Source organism: Aedes aegypti, unplaced genomic scaffold, assembly GCF_002204515.2.
Source record: "Aedes aegypti strain LVP_AGWG unplaced genomic scaffold, AaegL5.0 Primary Assembly AGWG_AaegL5_hic_scaff_110_PBJ_arrow, whole genome shotgun sequence".
NCBI lineage: Eukaryota > Metazoa > Arthropoda > Insecta > Diptera > Culicidae > Aedes > Aedes aegypti.
In genome coordinates this window covers 33115-50626 of record NW_018734527.1, presented here as the reverse complement: position 1 = coordinate 50626, position 17512 = coordinate 33115, and the positions used below count along the sequence as shown (strand labels likewise).

Here is a 17512-nt window from a genome sequence, read left to right as displayed (position 1 = left end):
GGCACTTTGAGATGCATTCGTTCTGCATCCTGATGAGACTGTTTGGTGCCCTTCAGTTCTGGATCTACGTCAGCTTTCTTGATTATACTACTTTTCATTACGCAACGCCTTTTCATTAAGCAACTGTTTCGAGTTGCGTAATGGATCATTACATAACAACTTTCAAATAGTGGTGAATGCATCCCAATATGATTTCAGATACCCTCAAATGGTCTTCTACCAAATTGCAAAAAAAATGTTGTTCGTAAATCATTGCAGAGCTCAGTTTCTAACAGCACTCGTCGTAATTTTTAGAACCCCCTCACCCTCGTGGCTGTACGTTGTTTTGACCTCTCTAAGACTACGTGTTTTTTTTATGAACGAAATATAATGTTGAAAATTCGGAAACAAAAACATCACTTTTTTGAATCGGTTATTTGAGAAACTTCCAGATGTCCCTCGGGATTTTTTGGAAATTTTTTTATATGGAAAATTCCTCTGAAATTGTTTGGAAGAACTCTTACAAAAATCATGATATATTGTTTCAAGAAATTTGCCTGAGATAATTTTGAATATCCGGAAATTTCTTCGTGATTCTTGCGAATTTTTTCTAAGGTTCTTTGGAAAAAAAAAAACTCTGGTATTTTTCTGGAAATTCATAAGGAGGTGATCTTGATTTTTTTTCGCGATTTATCAGTCCTTGGAAATTTTCTGAGATCCTTGGCGGTGTCTTATGAAAGTTACTCTTGAGTTCAAAAGGAAATTTCTCAATAAAACTACCGGATCGCCCTCTGGGACTTTTGAAAAATAGCTATGAGATTCTTTGATTACTGTTTTTTTGTGAATCTTCTGAAAGTTATATTTAAATGGGTCTGGAAATTTCTTTGAAATTATTCCGTTAATCTTTCTGGAGTTCTTCTGAACTTCGGAATTATTCCGGAAAATATTCAAGAAAACTTCTGGGTGTCTGTGAATCTTGCGTGATTTTGCGAAATAACTTCTTGGATTCTCTTAGATATCACTGTTAAAACATTCAAAATCCATTTGGAATTCTCATGGGATTGTTTTAGATATTTACGAAAATCCTTAAAAAAATCCTTTAGAAATCTCCCTGATAATATTTTATATGGCAACGAGTCAATTCGGCTCCGCTCAAACATCAAATTAGTGAACTTGTGCATAGGTCCATTGTATACAAAAAAAAACAGTTATTCATCCACAAATATCCATCATGATTCTTGTGGAGTTTTTTTTGCATTCACTATAATTTTCAGAAGGCTCTTTGAGAACAACGCTGAATTTCAGTTATTGCAGAGGATTTAATGAAAACAAATTTTAGCTAAGCTCTTTCTTTTTCTATTACTTTTTTCTGGTGACCTTCAAAAAATCATGGAAAACGAATTCTGACAGTTTTGAAATTGTTAAAGGTTATTTGTCATTGCTAAGGACTTTTGCGAAGAAAAGATTGTTGAGAATTATTGAAAATTTTAAGACCATTCATCAATCAATTATGTTCTTTCTTCTTTCTGGCATTACGTCCCCACTGGAACAGAGCCTGCTTCTCAGCTTCTTAAGCGCACTTCCACAGTTATTAACTGAAAGCTTACTGTGCCAATGACCATTTTTGCATGCGTATATCATGTGGCAGGTACGAAGATACTTTATGCCCTGGAAAGTCGAGAAAATTTCCAACCCGAAAAGATCCTCGACCGGTGGGATTCGAACCCACGACCCTCAGCTTGGTCTTGCTGATTAGCTGCGCGTTTACCGCTACGGCTAACTGGGCCCCGCCAATCAATTATGTATGGTTAGTATTTCTCGAAGAATATTCAGGATAAAATGATCAGGTGAATGATTAAAGCTCATGAATACTCTGGTTAAAACACTATTATATGCCAAAACAACACTTTCTTTGATTGATTTTTTTAGCTCACGTGGTTGACCTTGCTAAACCCATTCCCCTTCAGCGTGGCTTTTCGTGGTCATTTGGCCACCCCCCTCCATTCTTCAATGATCACGTGGTTTATCGATGACCCCTAAGGCATGTCTGGGAAATTTCTAATATGCTTATCTATAGCACCCACTCACCTAATCTCTTAGTTAGCTATTATTTCATGCTATTTTGCTGCAGCTTTCATTCAGCAGCGGCATTCAAGTTTTTCTATGCGGGCCTATGATGTTCGGACCTGAGTAATTTAGGCTTGAGTTCGAGAATCAAAGCTGAGGTGTGATTCATTATTGAACAAGAACATTGATAGCATGAGATTCGCTATTCCCGGTCACGCCCATGTTTTCTGTAACTCAGGATAGATCAATGATATGATGATGTGGCAATAGCGAATGATTTTGGCAAAACACAATTTCAAAGTAATAATGCAATCAATAATTATTCGTATAAATTATTATTTATTCAATATAATATTTTACATTAAATAATCATTGTGTCATACATAAGATTTATGCTATTCGTTATGCTTAATGTATGAAAAAATAATGAAATCATCACTTAGCTAGACAAAGCGAAATGTTCAGTTTGAGATTCGTCTACCAGCGCTCTACCTCTTGCACTCTTTTGGAATCGAGCAGGGAATGCATTTTCCCTAGCCTTCCGTGGGATGACGTAAATGTTTAAATCATAACCTAATTTTTGGTACCAATTTTGTCATGAAGCGGTTTTCTGTCTACCTTATTTATCTATAGCGTCCAAGCATTACATAGTTAAAAATAAAGAAATTATCTTCGAAAAGGAACTGAGTTCTATCGTTTGAAAAATATATACATGGATACTTCACTACTTTCGTTCCTAGCTGCCTCTCAATCTCATTATTTTCATCTAGCAAATTTTAGTGATTTCCGTGTAAAACACGGAATAAGTTTTCGCAAATCCATCTATCAATCATCATATGATGCATTTTTGTGCCGGCAGCAACTAGACTAACGTTGATTAGTTTTGAACTATTGCGTGATTTATGTTACTTCCGTTTGTCAATGTTTGTCAACCATTCCTCTATGAGGGACACTGTCTGGATTTCGTTCTCTTGGTTATATCACAAAAAATCTCTTGTATGTTTGTCTAATCTTAAATCTCGCAATTTTAACCCTCCGAGTAAGGATGCTAAAGTTGAACATTCTAGGCACGGTTTACTAAGGAGCAATTAGCATGCTTTGCTATGGCTGTTCGTGGGTTCTGATTTATCCCTATCTCGAGCGTATCCGACTGGCATTATCCTACTAACAATTGAAGACTAATCCGCGATCATTCTCACTGAGAGTGGTAACATATTTCTACATGTTGAACGACAGCGGCTTGATGTTGGCCACCGAGCTCATTCGTCGGACGCGGCCCATCATCTTTCGCTCAATGTCCTCCAGGGATTTGCCCTGCGTCTCTGGCACGTAGAATATCACAAACGCTAAACCGATCACACAAATGGATCCAAACATCCAGAAGGTACCGTGCGTTCCGATGGCATCTGGTTGAATAGAATAATGATTAGTATGATTATGTTATAGTCAGATTGGCGTAATACTTACTGATGATATCTGCGAACGTCTTTGTGACAATGAAAGTACAGGACCAGTTGAAGGCCGTTGCAACTGATGCGGCCGATCCTCGGATCTTTCCGGGCAGGATTTCACCCATCATCAACCATGGGATGGGACCAAATCCTAACGAGAAGCCAAGAACGTATATCACGAATGCTGCCAGAGGCAACCAACCGACTTGTGAAACGTCTTGACCGCTGTTCTTCACATAGAAGAAGCCACCAAGCGTCATTAGGGTAATGATCATGGCCACGTCGGAGATGTACAACAGCATCTTCCTGCCTAACCGATCGATAAGCATGGTGGCGATGAACGTGGCTATGAAGTTGACAACACCGACAATGATCGTGCACAGATTTTCATCGATTGTAGATCCAGCATCCTGGAAGATCTGCACGGTGTAGAAAATGACGGCGTTGATACCGGACAACTGTTGGAAGAACATCAAGCCAAGCGAAATGAGCAGGGGTTTCAAGTTTGCCTTCTTCATTAGATCAAGCATGGCACTTTGAGATGCATGTCGTTCTGCATCCTGATGAGACTTTATGATGCCCTTCAGTTCTGGATCTACGTCAGCTTTCTTACCTCGGAGCCACTGCAGGGCCTTCCGAGCTCGATCATCACGTCCTCGTGAAACATACCAACGAGGCGTCTCGGGAATAAGGAACATCAACAACAGGAATGGGATTGGTAATGCCGCTCCCAGGAACGCCAATCCCGACCAGTCCATGTACTTTCCGGCAACGAAGCACAGCAGAATACCGATGTTACCGAAAGCCGTTGGAAGCAGTCCAAGTGTTCCTCGTACCTCAGGCTGCACTGTCTCACCCAGGTATACAGGCAAAGATAATGACGCAACACCAACGGAGAATCCAGACAAAGCACGACCTGTAATTGATATCACGTTATAACAAATTCATACTCCAACAGAATTACTCGTGCAATTTACTTACCGACCAGAACCATCGCAACGTGGGTGGCACATGCAATCAGCAGCCAGGAAATGATGAATGGAGTGGCCGTTGCCAGGATGGTGTTCTTCCTACCAAGGTACTCGATCAGCGGTCCGCCAAGGATACCGCCAGCAAGACCAGCCAAGGGCATAATTCCGCCGACCCATGAACCCTGAAATCGATACAACCAGAATGCCCAAAATAAATAACCTCGATCGTGTTGGGGAAGGCACTGCCGCGGGTAAAACGCGAGTAAGCGTGGTGGAAAGCACGTTCGGGGCGATAAACAGTCAACACTTTAATCGTGGGCATGTGTTCCACCAGAGAAGAGATATGTAAAACCTTGAGGCGCGTTCGTAAGCGTTACTGCAATGTAATGGCATGGATAGTTGACGATTACTGGGTGTATCTATTTATAGCTGACTTGCGAAAAATACCCTCCTATCATTTGGGGGGTTTGTCGTATTTTTTTCTGCCCTCTTCCTATCGCAGTGTTGTGCTGATGACGTAGAATGTGTCAAGCAAAACAAAAAAGCGTGTTTTTTATGGAGCCGTTTGTTGAGCGATGGACTTCGGATTCCAACCCGGTAAGAATGTTTTGACCAACAGTGTTTGATAGACGTGCAATGTTTGGTCTTCGAAAGTTTGAAAACAAACTTGCAATGTTTCAATCGGAAGTGTGTAAGTCTTGCAAAAAGTGACCGAAACATAGAAACAGTAGAACTCGTCATATTCTTCGATAAGTGATAGCTAACGAGTTCACCGACTTGTTGGTAATACGAGCAGATAGCAGGGCAGAACTCGTTGAGACTTACTCTACCAATTTGTTAGATTTTGAAAGCATTTCTGTTGAAATTTCCAAGACTCAACTTATAGGAAAAATCCCAGAGCTCTGCAAAAATTTTAAAAGTTAATATTTGGAGCACCCTGTACTAAATCGTCACATGCTTGATGTAACATTTCCTTGGTCTCCGCTAAAATATTATTATAGGTTTCGTGGAATTCTACCGCGAGCTCTATTTTAAATGAAATTTCTCATATGTATGGCGTTTCAAAGATAATGGTAATGTTTTTTTTTTTTCTTGAGAATCAATTAAAAATTTTCTTCAAGATTTTTTTTCTGAACAACTCCTGTTATTTGGTCGTTGTTAATACAGACCGGACTAGATGATATTTTGGCGTTGTAATGGTAAATCAAGTACTTACTCCTACAATTCTTATCCTCCTGGTGTAATTTTGACACAGATGTTTCATCAAATAGATAAGTTCAAATATTACGGCAAATAATGTAAATATAGACGGATTTCACGCCAACTCGACACAGGGATTGGCAGCACCCCTTCAGAATTCAATGAAACTTTCTGGGTGTGAAGACTATGTGAAGCTAAGATACTTTACATAGGTACTTTGTTTTTTTTCAAAATCGATCTAGATTAACATTTGGAAAGGGTCAAAGTTTTTTTACTTTTTTTTATAAACCAGTATAACTCGAAAACGGTAAAGACCTACAAAAAAGTGTTGTATGGGGACTGTCGTGAAATTTCCTGAAGTTTTAGAGAAAAATATTTGAAAAAAATAAAAAAAAAAACATATTTTACACTGAAAAATCAATGATTCAAAATTATAAAATCGATTAAAAAAAACGGCCATTCAGATTTTGATCGTTCTTAGGCAAAAGTTTTGCAATTAAGTTACTAAAAGTCGTCCTTACATTGCAAATTTGGCATATTTAAGGGAAAAAAGTTTTTTTCTAACAACGAATTTTTCAAGTCCAAAACTGAAAGATTTTGTTCTAAACCATCAAATATGATCGGTGTTTTCAAGTGATAAATGAGGTTAAATCAGAAAATAGATTGTATTTTTTATTGAGAATAGTTTAAAAACGGAATTATACAGTGATTATGTTTTTTAAATGAAGGCAATCAATGGATTTCGCCTCTGCCTATGAGAAAATTAAAATTAATTAAAAATGTGAATTAATGTTTAACAGTGTTGTAAACAGGAATTGTCTCTCAGGGAGAAATTAGTGAAAAACTGTTATGCGATGTTTAATAAAAACGACTGATTGTTTTTTTTTTTTTTTGAGAATGTGAAAACTGTAATTCCAAAGAGAAAGTATTACAGGGGAGAACCTAATCTCGTTTTAGAGGAAAGCGACAAAGAACATGTTATTTTTCAGCAATGGCTCACCACCGATCGCTGTATACTTAGAAATTATAATAAAGCCTGCTGAAGAATTTGTTACGTATGTCGTGGGAGAAAGTTGATGAGCTCATAACTCATGATTTTAATTACGAAGAACAGTCTTCTTTTCTACGAAACAAAAAAAGACAACTTAAAACAAGGTGAAATACTGTATTTAGCGACTTTTCTGGAAAATTATAAGCTGCTCAAGGATATCACTGGGAATAATTCCCAAGCAACGATATACCCATGTTGAGATTTACCATAAAAAAGATAATAAATTGGGAAAACGTTAGTTTTATTAAATATCAAAGTGTTGACCCATGACACAGTAGCAGAACGGGTAGAGGAGGAATTGCAAATAAATAGCAAAATTTACGAGTAACTGACACTGAAAAGACTGCAAGTGGTAGTCGAAATACGCGTACTGTCAAAATAAGCATTTAGGAGCCGGAATTAAAAGGTACACGGTACTCCCATCTACTTTTGAGTTCTCTATTGAGATTCTGCTCAGAGGATTCGAACATTAATTTAAAGAGACATATAACTACTCAAATAATCTATGAATATTAACAAAGTTGCTTCAAAATTCATACTTACTTTAGAAAAAATTAAGAAAAAATACTTTAAAAAAATCAAAATACTAACATGAATTTCTTCAAAAAGCTTTTAATGGAACTTTTTCTGAGCATAACTGAAATAATTCCTCTACATTTATTTATGTTCCCCGAAAATTCCTCCATAAGTTTCTTATTGAAATTTTCATTGGACTAAGAATTCTTCAAAACAATATCCCGTGCAGTAATGATCGAAAACCAGAGAAATAATATTATGAAAACTTCCTGTTAAACTCTTGGATTAACTTTCTTTCGTATGAACTTTTGATAATTTTTCGATATCTCTGGAAGAACCACTTGAAAAAAAAATCTGAGGAAGCCCTCAAACCAAGCTTTCGAATGATTTCCCGATTGAAGGGAAAATCTCATAGAGAAATTGCAAAATCGCTGCTGACAGCTGACAGAACTAATTTCTGGTAAAAAAACTTCGGTAGTAACCTAATTGTTAAGTGGAGAGAATTGTGAAAAAAGTTTATCATGACATAATTATTTTACGAACACGATGGTAGGAAAGTTAGAATTTCTGTTTGTTTTCGATTTTAACATCGTCAAGAGGGGAGGGACCTTCTCCAGGTCTTCCTCTAGCTACGTCCATGCATAAATAACGATACCATTACAAGAACAAGTTAATAATAACGAGTTGATAGCACCATTATAGAACTCATTAGCAACGCATAGGACGTTGCTGGGTATAAAGTGCCGAGCGGGACGATCATACCTTAATCGAGTGTATGCAAACTAGACTTTTTAATAGGCATAGCCCATCGATTCAGAAGGGCCATCGGGACTTTCCGCAATCGTGCTCATGTTGCCTGGATTTCCTGCACGCTAAAATAAACTAACACATAAAGAATAACCTGAAGCAATGATCGCAGTTCTTTTATCTTTTGCAGACATCTTGACAACAACAATTTGTGGACGAATGTGTGAAAAGGGGCCTTCCTTAGCCGGAGGTGAAGGTGTGTCTGGATTCGCTTCCCCGGTCGGTCTAGGATCTTTCGGGTAATGGGGAATTTCCTTGACTTTCCTGGGCTTTAGAGTATCATCGAACTTGCCACAAGATATATATGCGAAAATGGCAACTTTGCAAAGAAGCTGTCAGTCAGTAACTGTGATAGTGCTCATTGAACACCTAAGCTGAGAAGTAGGCTCTATCCCAGTGAGGACGTAATGCAAGAAGAAAAGAAGAGTGTGTTAAAAAAAACATTATTTTTCAAATTGCTGTGTGAAGATTACTTTACACAATTCAATTCCTAAATAGACGAGAGCTGTTGGGTTCCAACAGCTGATATCTCGTGATTATTTGCTGAGTCTCGGTAAAACTATAACCAAGAGTCGGGTAAACTTTTACCGAACCTCGTTACGTTCGCCGAGGATTTGGGTAAAAAATTTGGATTGTCGTGGGTACTGGCGATTTTGGTTTGCTGAGGTCGGTAAGACAAATGTATGTGTGTATGATTGTTTTGAGCATTGGGGAACTGTACTCGTTAGTTTCAAAAACGTAGCAGTTTTTACCAAATCAAAGCTCGTCTTTTCTACGTGATTCCAAATTCCATTCCAACTTTGATTGATCATAAAAAATATTCTCGACGAGGCACACGTCTTTCTTCAATCTATTTCAACGTAATTTTGCAATTATTTGTGATATATATTCACATTAGGATTTTCAGCTAATACTTAATTTGCAACTTTTGATTAACTAATTTTTAAATAATCGCTAAATTGGACATGTTTGAAATGAAGAAAAAATGCATTTTCGCTATCTTCCTGGAGTCATACTTATGTGTTTTGTAAGAGGAAGATGCAATGCCATTCGCGATAACGTCTGCTATCATAGAGCAAATTCATGTGATGATGTCTGGGTTTGATTCAAGAATGGCCCATGATCGTTTTGTAATGAAAATTTCCGTGAATTCCTTGGACATAGAGTATCATCGTACCTACCATTGCGATTGCAAAAATGAAAGTTTGGCAAATAAACTTTTAGTAAATAACTGTTGAAGCGAGAAGCAGATGTCATATTAGTGAGGATGTCATGCAAAGAAAAAGATATAATAAAATTTTATTTCCATTCATGTTCATGTAAAGCTTCCAAAAACAACAACCTAATTTGATATTTATTGGTTATAAAACTCTATTACAGAGAGCATAAATTACATGGAAGGCATCTGCGCAATTGAGTCGAAATATACATATGTGCTTTATTGGGTCACGCACCATTCGAGATAAGCTTTTCGTGTGTAAATTCATGAATATCTTTGTTAAGATTCCACTCAATTGAACTTACCCGCCTTCTGAAGGACTGATTTAGGTACTACTGTCTGTCAGGCTTTGTGCAACAGGTTTTTACAGTTGCGAATCATATTTTGCCAATGTAGGGGTGAGACAGGGACAGAGGGATCGCCGTAAATTTTTTATTAAGGATAACTAGCCTAATGTATTGCGGTTCTTTTGGAAAAATTTCCGTTCTGCGGTAGCCGCCAGGTTCTAACGCAGCTATCAAAGTTCTACCGTAGGCTTCAGAATCATTGTATCATTGAACGAAATCCTCTAATCAAAGTATGCTAGTAGAGTCTGCTAGTAACTCAAAAAAAAAAAAAAACAGTTGAAAACAACAGTCATCAGCGTGGTTTCCAAGGTATGATACGCAACCGATCGATAATGAAAATCAGTAATGTGATAGCTGCAGTATCTTTCTGTTCACCGTGGAATGGAAAGTTATCTCTAAAATTGCAACATATTGAATTTTGCAATGCAGGTCTGTATTCGGAGACATGGTCACTATTTCAGTATCTGAAAAGTCTATTTTTAATGGGATGCTTTATGAAGTTTTCTATTTAAACCAAAATTATTACGTTTTTCCTTACTCTGAATTATGGTGCAATATTCTAGAGGCTCCCAGGGAAACCTCCCGTGACTATATCCGCGACTATTTCACAAGTTTTTCAGGAATTTCTTCTCAGCTTCGTAGAGTAAAAGCTTCAGGAATTCTTTTAGTAATTTCTTTGGAGATGTCCCCGGATATCCTCCATAGATTTCTCCACAATTTTTCTCAGGAATCCTTTCAGAGATTATTCTTGGGATGATTGAAGAGTTTTTTTTTCAAAATTTCCTCCAGGACATCCTTGAACACTCCAACGCTGCTACCTGCAGTATTTTTCAAAGGATTCCTTCTAATTATTTTTCCACTAATTCTTCCGGTGATTTCTCTGCTGATCCTCCATCGATTTCCATATGAGTTCTCCAGAAAAAAAAATCCATAAGGCTTGTTCCAGAACTTTTGGGGAATATTCGTTCTAGGTTTTCTTAACGTACAAGAATTCGTCATCGCAATCATCATCATTATCGGATGTTGCAACAGCAGTTTTTATGCTCAAAACTGAACATTATTCGCTTAAAATATGTTCACTGTGTTTCGGTTGGAGAATGGAATGCAGTGTACCACATTCTTATGTAAGCTTTGTTGATTTTTGAACAAAAAAACTGCTTTTTAAAAATTCTAAAATTGATGACGGATCCTGTCCCATTAACCCTACAGGCGCCTCTCACAACTTTTTCAAATGACAGTGCTGAATACTGAAGCTTTTGGAAAGTTTTTCCCTGTGGATCGAGAAACACTAGCGATTTGTATAAAAATCTTATCGGAAGATATAAATGCGGCTTAGATATTGATGAAATAGAACGTAAACAAAGAGAGACTCTCAATGTTATATAGATCGTTTAGTAGAGTTCAGCGAGAATTCCTACACCGATTTTTACAGGTATTATTACAGGCATTTTCATATGGATTCCTACAAGGATTCATTCCTGGTTACTTCCAGAAGTTGCTCCAAAAAATTCTCCCAGTGATCAGTATTGACAGACTTACACTCAAACATCAACCTATAAGCTCTCCCGTGAGAGCAAGCTCATAGATCGTTGCACGCCTGACATAACCTCGAAACTCCAGAAAAAATAAAAATGTCAATAATTCCCAGCAGTGAATGTCAACTCCATATAAAAAATCTAAACAATTTCTAGCAGTGAATGTCAAAGAGCAGGACACTCAATTGAGCGTGATGAAAAGAGGGACAGGAATGGAGAATTTTTCCTGACGTCACCATGCACTCTTGGTAAAATCTCCATGGAATCTTGCAAAAGTTCTTTTTTGAAATTCAGCATTGTTTAACCATAAGGGCTATCTGCATTTATCGATTTCTCTTCATCGTCGCTCTCTTTGCGTTATTGCTGAAAACTTATTCTCTTTCTCGTAAAACATTCTATGCTGCTAGGATGAAGAATCACCATATCTTGCTTCATTAACATATTTTAGATTTATTTATTTTAGAGGAGTTATTGCGAAAGAGAGGATCGATGAAGCGAAATCGCTTATGTCAGATAGGTCCTATAGAAGTTACAGTGTAGAATTTCACACCAGTCAATAGTAGAGAAATTATTGGTAGTGCTTTGTGAAGCCCAAGCAGGACAGTTCGGTTTTGCGTCGTCCGATTGATTTTTCTGACGGATTCGCGCGTATTTTCGTTGCCGGAGAATTTTTTCCCCTGTTTTGGAGCGCCTTGCTGGGTGGTGATTCGTGAAGCCCAAGCAGGGACAGTTCGGTTTTGCGTCGTCCGATTGATTTTTTGACGGATTCGCGCGTATTTTCATTGCCGGAGAATTTTTTCCCCTGTTTTGGAGCGCCTTGCTGGGTAGTGCTTCGTGAAGCCCAAGCAGGACAGTTCGGTTTTGCGTCGTCCGATTGATTTTGCTGACGGATTCGCGCGTATTTTCGTTGCCGGAGAATTTTTTCCCCCTGTTTTGGAGCGTCTTGCTGGGTAGTGCTTTGTGAAGCCCAAGCAGGACAGTTCGGTTTTGCGTCGTCCGATTGATTTTTCTGACGGATTCGCGCGTATTTTCGTTGCCGGAGAATTTTTTCCCTGTTTTGCAGTAGTGTGTGGATCCTTTGACTGCGACGCTTGCTCCTGCGGGGCGGGTGATGCGGTCAGGATCGAACGTGTTACGCCGTGGAGTGCAGTGAAAAAGTGTATAGTATTTTACGGAAACCCCAGTGCGGCGACGGAGAAAAACTGCTTCACATCCTGGTAAAATCGTTCTTTATTATTGTTTACTTTACTCACTTATTACCAATTCAAACTAAATACGTGCCAGGGTCGAAAATATAATTTTCGATTCGGGAAGTGTAAAAAATTGCATATATCCATTTGATATCTGGATGTTTTTATGCGGGGCTTACTGTAAATAAAAATGACCTCAGAATGTGTGTGTATTTACTGCCATTCTTGAAATGGGTCGTTGGAATTTCAGTAGAGCTATCACCTTTCATCTCCTGGGCTAAAATTGTCTGCAGATATAAAGATATCGAAGGGTATCATTAAATACATGCATACAATTTTCTTCCATAAAAGCACTGCCGGCCAGTGGGAGGTGGATTGTATCACACACACACACACACACACACACACACACACCACACACACACACACACACACACACACACACACACACACACACACACACACACAACACACACACACACACACACACACACACACACACACACACACACACACACACACACACACACACACCACACACACACACACACACACACACACACACACACACACACACACACACACACACACACACACACACAGTCAATAGTAGAACGAAGATCATGTCGCCCTTCTGCGTGCGCCGCGTTTTGACAACGTTTTCGCCCAGTTCCTTTAGCTCCGGATCTTCCTTCACTCTTTTGAGGAGCGCAGCGTACGTTGTTTTGTCGTTCGCTTCCACGACCAGAGCATCACCCTTGTACCTCAGCCTAGGAGGTTGACGTGTTTCTTTCTTCTTCTGTTCCGGCTTCTTTCCTTCCTTCACTTTCCGGTTTTTTCTTCTTCTTCTGCTGACTTCCGACGATACGCCATTCACCTTCACTTCCAGCATCTCTCTGGTTGTTGACGCCTTTCTTCTCGTTTTGTGCTTCTTTGCATCCTCTTGTTCTCCAGGTGATTCCCTGAACCTTTTCTCCGAGCGGGTATTTTGGTGACTTCTCGGCGTCTCCTGAACATCCGTCGTAGGTCGTTCCGCTGCTTCCTTAAGAGCTTTCTCAGCCGTTTCCGCTCGCATTCTGAGCGCATTCTGCTCACGCTCAGCTGCTGATACGGCGGACCTAATGCTCGTCACCATGTGCTTAATTTTCAAGTGCACATTATTTCTCTCCTTCCACGAACTCGTAGAGCTCGTTAACCTTCCTCCTAATGTCTGCCAAACTCGACTTCTCCAGTCGCGACTCGTTGTGGGTAGTGCTGCTACTCGAATTGGGTGTGAACACGCGGTTTAGCAACGTCCTCTCCTGCTGTGTTGCTTGTGGCTCACTATGTACTTGGCTAGTACTCGCTACGGTGTCCATGGTGTGTAACTGGTGATCTCGCAACCCTACCACTTCTTGCGAACCGCGTTCGCGTCTTCTCCAACTGCCTTGGTGTCATCAATACTCTCCATTTTAGTGGGTCCCCCTCCGAGCCGCTATCTTCATCCGTCGTACATAGTCGCCTTTGCGATCCCATGGTTATCTCATACCGACCCCGGCATCCTACCAGCTGAACAAAGAAAAGGAGAAGGTCGTTCGTAATTGTGTGAGTACGCGCTCTGAATGAGTGCAGAGTAGTGTACAAACTGGAGCCGAAGGGCTCAGAATGTTGCATGTAGGTACTAACAAATTGACGGGTCGCCAATGGGCGAAAATAGGTACTAACAAATTACTAACGGGAGGAGCCGAAGGGCTCAGCATGAGGCACAACGTTGAACGGTTTTAAAACTGCTAACAGGAGCCGAAGGGCTCAGGAGCCAAAGGGCTCAGGAGCCGAAGGGCTCAGGAGCCGAAGGGCTCAGCATGTAGAATAACAAATTGAAGAGGTGCGCTCAGCAACGTTAGCCTCCCCTCCGAAGTAATACCGGAAGGTGGTTCCGGAGGGTTTATGGTACTAAACTAGGAGAGTGTTTTTAGTGGGGAAAGCACTTTTGTGGATCCCACACCGCGCCAAAAAATTACACTGGCATGAGCATGAACATATACAGGCCAGTCTATGAAGATTTTTAAAACTCCTAGTTGGCATGAAAAAAAAAAAAAAAAAAACAGTCAATAGTAGAGAAATTATTCCAGTAAGTTCTTAGATCATGCCATTTTTTCCAAGGAATTAGTAAATCTTGTAACAGGTCGGACTCGATTATCCGGAGTATTGATTTTTTTTTCACTCCGGATAATCGAATCTTCCGGATAATTCGAATCACTAAGAAAAAAAATTGAAATCTTCGATAAAAGAACATAAATATTATCTTTTTTTTGTTGTTTTATTCATATGATGCGGTGGCGTAGCCAGAAATTATTTTTAGGAACAATAGGAATCTTTACAAGAAAACATTTTTTGACCAGCATACACAAAAACCACGTTTTTTAAACCCCCTGTTCTTAAATACGTTCAAAACTGCAAAACCATTCATTGCTGTGTATTGCAACAGCAAATAATCTCAGATTTATGCATAAAAACTGAAAAACAAGAACATCAAAAATCAAATTCCGGATAATCGAGTCTAAAATTCCGGATAATCGAATCCCGGATAATCGAGTCCCCGGATAATCGAGTCTCCGGATAATCGAGTCCGACCTGTACAAAATTTTCCAGAAATTGTATATTAATTTTATTTCAAATAACTTAGCAATTTATCTAGGAAATCATCTAAAACTTCCTCAAGAGTCCAGGAATCCTTTGTTTTCCTTTCTTTAGAAGATACACAAGTTTCATCAGAGGTTACTTATGAATTTTCTCCAAATATTCTCATTTTTTTTTCAATAACTTCTGAAAAATTGTCTTTGGCATTCCCCTAGGGACATATCAGCAAAATTCATTGGAACACTCCTTAGAAAATTCCTGAAAAAAAAACTCTAGAACAATTCATGAAGGTATCCTTCTGAGAATTTCTTGGTTGAAATCGTGAAGAAATCTTGAACGAATATTTCGCAGCATATTCTCAGAAATTCCTGGAGGTATGTTTGGAACAATTATTGGGTTGAATTTTAGAAGATATACTAAACGGGAGAAAGTTCTAAAAGAATCGATGAAATCGAAGCTACACATTTTTCAAGACCACAAATCTAAAGAACCATCAAGTATCTGCGCTGAAAATTTGATCTATTGGTCACCACCAACTAGCGACCATTCGATCAAGTTTTTAGAGTAAATGAATATCTAGTTTCGGTGCAGCTTCAGATTTCTGGAAAAATAATTATAATAGGAATTATTATGGAATCTTCGATGCAATTTCTGTGGTTGAAATTCAAGTTTGAACTCTTTAAGATATCAAATGCAAAAATATTGGAGAAATTGCTTAAGAAGTTAGTTAAAAATTTGTAAATGAACTCCTGAATAGATCTTGGAGTAATATCTGAAGGAATTTTTAGAAATTTTAGTCAACACCTGAACTAGTTTATGATTGAATTACAGAAAAAAAGTAAAAAGACATACTACGAGCAGTAATTACTTGTCGCAACCTCACGAAGAACTCCCAAAAACAATTTAATGAATATCGTTGAGAAATGTGTAGCCAGATTTTATGTGGAATCAAGCTTTTCTATAAGAGCTTATTCCTGCTTCTCTTTGTTTACTTGGTCTCTATTGGTCCATCTATGATCTATTTTGGATCCTGCTGGTCTCTTTTTTCAGGCCTGAGGTTTTGTAAAATCATTGTTTTCACGACACTCAGTCTCTACCAGCTCTGATTTTTGAGTCAAGTAGGATTTATATGGGAGCAAAAGTTGGTTTAATTCTTGATAATTTATAATTTGTGTATTTATTATACGATAACTTGTTAGTTTACCCTTTTTTATCAAGTCAAGGAATAATGATGAGGATTGTTTTTGATGAGCAATTTTCAGAGTAAAATATTTACTCCAAAAGAGATATATTTCTCAATTTCAAAAGTTTCTCTCATAAGTTAAAACAATCGAAATAAATTAATCAAACACAAAATGTACACTATGAAAAAATATGCACTAGGGTCGATGACCAATAGCCGATCAGCTAAGAACAAATGTTTGTAAAAAATCGGATAATTAAACCAGCGGTATTATTTTTAATTCATCTAAAAGCTTTGATTTTGTAGAACAAATATGAATACTACAAAATGTCACATTTTTGTATTTTTGTATTTATTTAAAAACTATTTATTTCGATTATTGTTTTTGAACAAAATGAAGCTGTGAATCAATGATACTTAGATAAAAAGCTCCTGATAATCATGGTAAAAAATATTTTGCAATGGTTTATAGTGAAACGGCCGAAAACCCCCACTAGTGCGACTATTGGTGACTGACTACTAACGCCTACCCCACATACAAAGCTAATGCAGTAATGCGTTTTCATTAAATTTGGGCACATTATCTCAATCAATAATCTTCAACGTGAATTTCACACCTGGCTTACTCGCATCTCGATGTCACACACTAAAAACGTAGAATGCTACTCACCGACTGATCCGTTACTTCGAACGACGTAATGTTGCGATCCTTCATAGACACCAGCGCCGGCGAGGTGTAAGCTGACGAGAATCCTACAACCATGGGAACCAAGCGATACCGATAGTGCTGCCAAGACCTTTACACAAAAGGAAACAGAAAACTTCCGGTTAGCAATTTGTTTTTGAGCATAGAATCTTTCACCACCATTCATTACGGACTAAACTTATCTCGATGGATTTAAATCATAAGAAAAATATAAACCTGCGAAAATGTGCACTTGGCAACCGGTTCTTCCGCTGGAACGGTAAAGGACACGTGGTGTCCGCACGCATCAATAGCTTCACCATCTTGTGGGCTGAGCGCTACACAGGCCACGGGATGCTCTTGCCAGGATTCAACTCCTGTCTACTCTCTCCCTCTCTGTTTCCTTTTCACCCTTCCTCTCTCTCACTCTCTACCTATGGGCTCCGTTCAGTCACGGGAGTTCAAAAGCTGCAAAAGAGTTATTGCAAAATGTCAAACTCTGCCCTCGGCTTCGATCCGTAGCGCTCTACGATCGCGAACACTTTCTGGAGTCTGACTGAGATGAGTTTGTCGGATCGAATGCTCCAGAAGAAGTGGGAACCCGCGTAAGCCCGTGTTCTCCGTTCAAGATCATTCAAACTGTTATCAGCGCGTGACCGACCGTAAACCAACAACTGAGGTTTGTTCAAACT

The 17512-nt window shown here is 38.7% G+C and overlaps 1 protein-coding gene across 1 annotated transcript; it reads right to left on the bottom strand.

The window, feature by feature from the left end:
- Window positions 1-2674: 2674 nt before the first annotated feature.
- Window positions 2675-17143, bottom strand: LOC5564315 (facilitated trehalose transporter Tret1). Its single transcript, XM_021856061.1, is given in 7 exon segments — window positions 2675-3452; window positions 3514-4413; window positions 4479-4650; window positions 16806-16898; window positions 16900-16932; window positions 17058-17116; window positions 17119-17143. Coding segments are annotated over 7 exon segments (1470 nt in total). The 3' UTR covers window positions 2675-3264.
- Between the last annotated feature and the right edge of the window lie 369 nt (window positions 17144-17512).